We start from the raw sequence: 2889 nt of genomic DNA on the forward strand, positions 1-2889 counted from the left end.
CCTTGTGCACATGGTCAGGAATAGCAACCACAGGAAAACTCCAGTGTGTGTGTGTGTGTGTGTGTGTATGTGTCCTTGTGCACATGGTCAGGAATGGCAACCACAGAAAAACTCCAGTATGTGTGTGTGTGTGTTTGTGTGTGTATGTGTGTCTTCCATTTTTTAGCAGACTTAAGTAACCATCAAGCTGAAGTTCAGGCTCTGTGGGAGATAGGGGCTGGCCTAGGTTCTCTGGGTTACAGTTTTTCTTTGAAGTAAAGGGGAGACACTTGAAGTGTAGTGCTTGCTTTGTTTTCTCCTCTCAGACACCCCGGATCATATGTACACTGTATACTGTACTCTCTCTATAGCTGAGCCTCCTAACCCACCCCAGCACCCCAGCTCCCAGTTTTTCTGAGTCATCCCATTTCTACCATGGCAAACACTAATTTTAGAAATTATTTTAACCCTAAATTTGCTTTGACTGTGACATTGTCATTAGCGTTTGGAAAAAAAAAAACAACAAAAACAAACAGCTATCCTATACCTGGTCCTCCCACCCCACCGTGTCTCCCCACTCCCCCCCATCTTTACCCACTACTCCCCATTCTCTACCCCTATCCCTGTAGTCCCCAGAACACAAGGCCTTGCTTCCATGTGTTTCCAAACTCCGAGACAAGCTTGCTTGCCGTGGCTGCTGAGAGAAGGGGAATTCTGGGTTTGAAATTAGCAGCAGGTGAAATTCTATTTGTCACCCATTTCTCTTTGGGGTTACAGAGCAGAAAACTGCAGCCGAGCCGCTGCTCTGATGGCTCACTCCTAAAAATCTCTTTTTGTTCTTTATCTATTCGAACTGACAGCGATCAGAAGTGCAGCAGGACAGGGCTCTCTGGAGAAATCACCTCCCCCCCAGCCTATTGACAGGTCCCTCTGTTCTGCCTCAGACCGGCTTTGTCCCATCCCAGGCCCAGGCTTTGGAAGGAGCCACCAATTAAACCTCTTGAGCCAGTAAAATCTGATGCCACTTTGGAGTGTCTGTTCCGATCAGTCAGGATGAGAGGAAGCCCATCACCCGGAAGGCCCCCGCTCCCTGGTCTCAATTTTCTCTCTTGCCTCCACCAGGTGCGAGAGGTGCGAGAGGAGCTTCACGCAGGCCACGCAGCTGAGTCGACACCAGCGGATGCCCAATGAGTGCAAGCCAATAACCGAGAGCCCAGAATCAATCGAAGTGGATTAACTGATTGACTGGCTGGAATTAAAGTGCAAGGAAAGTCATGATTAAATGTCACGGACACTTAAGCAAAACCAAAGATTTCCTCTGAGCAACTTTCAATCAGTCCCAGAAAACCAAAAGCAGTAATAAAATAAGTAAGATGTTAAGAGATATTGATCCTGGCAGGAAAGAGATTATTTATTTATGACTTAGGGATGAGACGGATTTCCGTGGACAGCTCACCTGGGATGGCTAGCGTTTCCAGTCCCACCATGTGTTTGCTTTATTTCTAAAAAGCTTTTTAAAACTGTTATTTAATACCAAAGGGAGGATTCCTCTGCCCACAGTTGTGAGTAAGAACGCACAGGGACTTGGTTCTCTTCGCACCTTTTTGTTTTTGTTTCGTTTTGTAGTAGCATGTTCAAGGGGACCCGTGGTCCGGCCTTCCTCCTTCTGTCTAGGCCTGGTCCACCCCGATGTTGGTTGCCACAGCAAGGATGGTTGAGGCAGAAGCAAGAACCTGGCTGGATTGGCGCCCCCTGCGCCTAAGAGGTGGCCCATTGCCACAGTTCCCTCTCGGTGCACTTTCGCGTGGCTCCTCCCACCCGACAGCCGGGAACTGGCGCTGGAAAAAGGAAGAGAGAGTGGTTTCCGCTGCAAATTCAAAGGACGGAAGTGGAGGACTTGCTTTGTCCTGTCCAGATTTCAAAAACATTTAAAGTGTACGGAGCTTCATAATACAATATATTGTTCCGAAGCAGCCGGTGGAGAAAAGGTTCTTTTCAATAACATTTTAGCTTAAGAAAATGAAAACAGAAATAAAGTTCTTTGGTCTGAGGCTGACTCTGAGGTGTTAGTCTTCAAGTGATTTTGTTGTCGTTGTTTCTGGGCGAGAGCTGGATGTGTGAGCAGTCATGCCCACTGGCAGATTCGGCTCGGGCAATGGCATCGTCTGCACACAGGGAAGCCCTTGGAGGCTCCTTCACTCCCTGCTGAGTGTGGCAAAATCATTGTCACTGAAGTAGGGAGAAAAATGAGTCAGGTGCGAAAATATCGTGAGAAAGTAGCCTAGCAACGGGTGGGCTAGCTCCGACCGCCAGGACTAACTGCTGCTATCAATAGAGATTGCCTTTTCCTCTCTCGAGATTGATTAATCAAAAGAAAAAAGAACCATGTACACGCTTGGGCTGTTCTCTGAGTGCTTGGAAAAGTATGGCTTCCAGTGGGCTTGGAGTGGTTCAGTGATGTGCTCAACATAACTGGATCAAGGTCTATGTATCGAGCTGGCATTGGGAAGATAAGATGGGGGGGGGCTTCTGGTCCATTAGATCTCAATGGAAACTCAGCTCCTGAATCTACTCCACTGCCTGTTTCCATAAACAGCCCGAGCGAGTTCCTAGCAGTAATTCTGTGGCAGGCTTCTGGTGGCTAAGCACAGCCTTTGAAGGAGTGCTTTGTTTTTGAGCTTACTCATTGTCTTCTGGAAAGCACACGCACACACACACACACACACACACACACACACACATTTCAGAAAGGAATAGTGCGGCTCAGTTTAATATATCATGGTATACTCGGTCCTTTAAAAAGCTCTCTGTTCTTTCTTTTAAAAATATTTATCTTATTTTTTTGTTTTTTTACCTACAAGTATATCTGTGCGCTATGTGCATGCAGTGCCTGAGGAATCCAGAAGGGGG

The 2889-nt window shown here is 47.1% G+C and overlaps 1 protein-coding gene across 1 annotated transcript in view; it reads left to right on the forward strand.

Moving 5' to 3' along the window:
* Prdm6 (PR/SET domain 6) overlaps positions 1 to 1384 on the forward strand; it is a 102251-nt gene extending 100867 nt beyond the window's left edge. The window contains exon 8 of the mRNA XM_005356109.2: positions 1102 to 1384. Coding sequence (XP_005356166.1) covers positions 1102 to 1216 — 115 coding nt within the window. The 3' untranslated portion in view covers positions 1217 to 1384. The remainder of the gene's footprint in view (positions 1 to 1101) is intronic.
* Positions 1385 to 2889: the final 1505 nt, after the last annotated feature.

The sequence above is a fragment of the Microtus ochrogaster genome, chromosome 18, assembly GCF_000317375.1.
Source record: "Microtus ochrogaster isolate Prairie Vole_2 chromosome 18, MicOch1.0, whole genome shotgun sequence".
In the NCBI taxonomy this organism is placed as follows: domain Eukaryota; kingdom Metazoa; phylum Chordata; class Mammalia; order Rodentia; family Cricetidae; genus Microtus; species Microtus ochrogaster.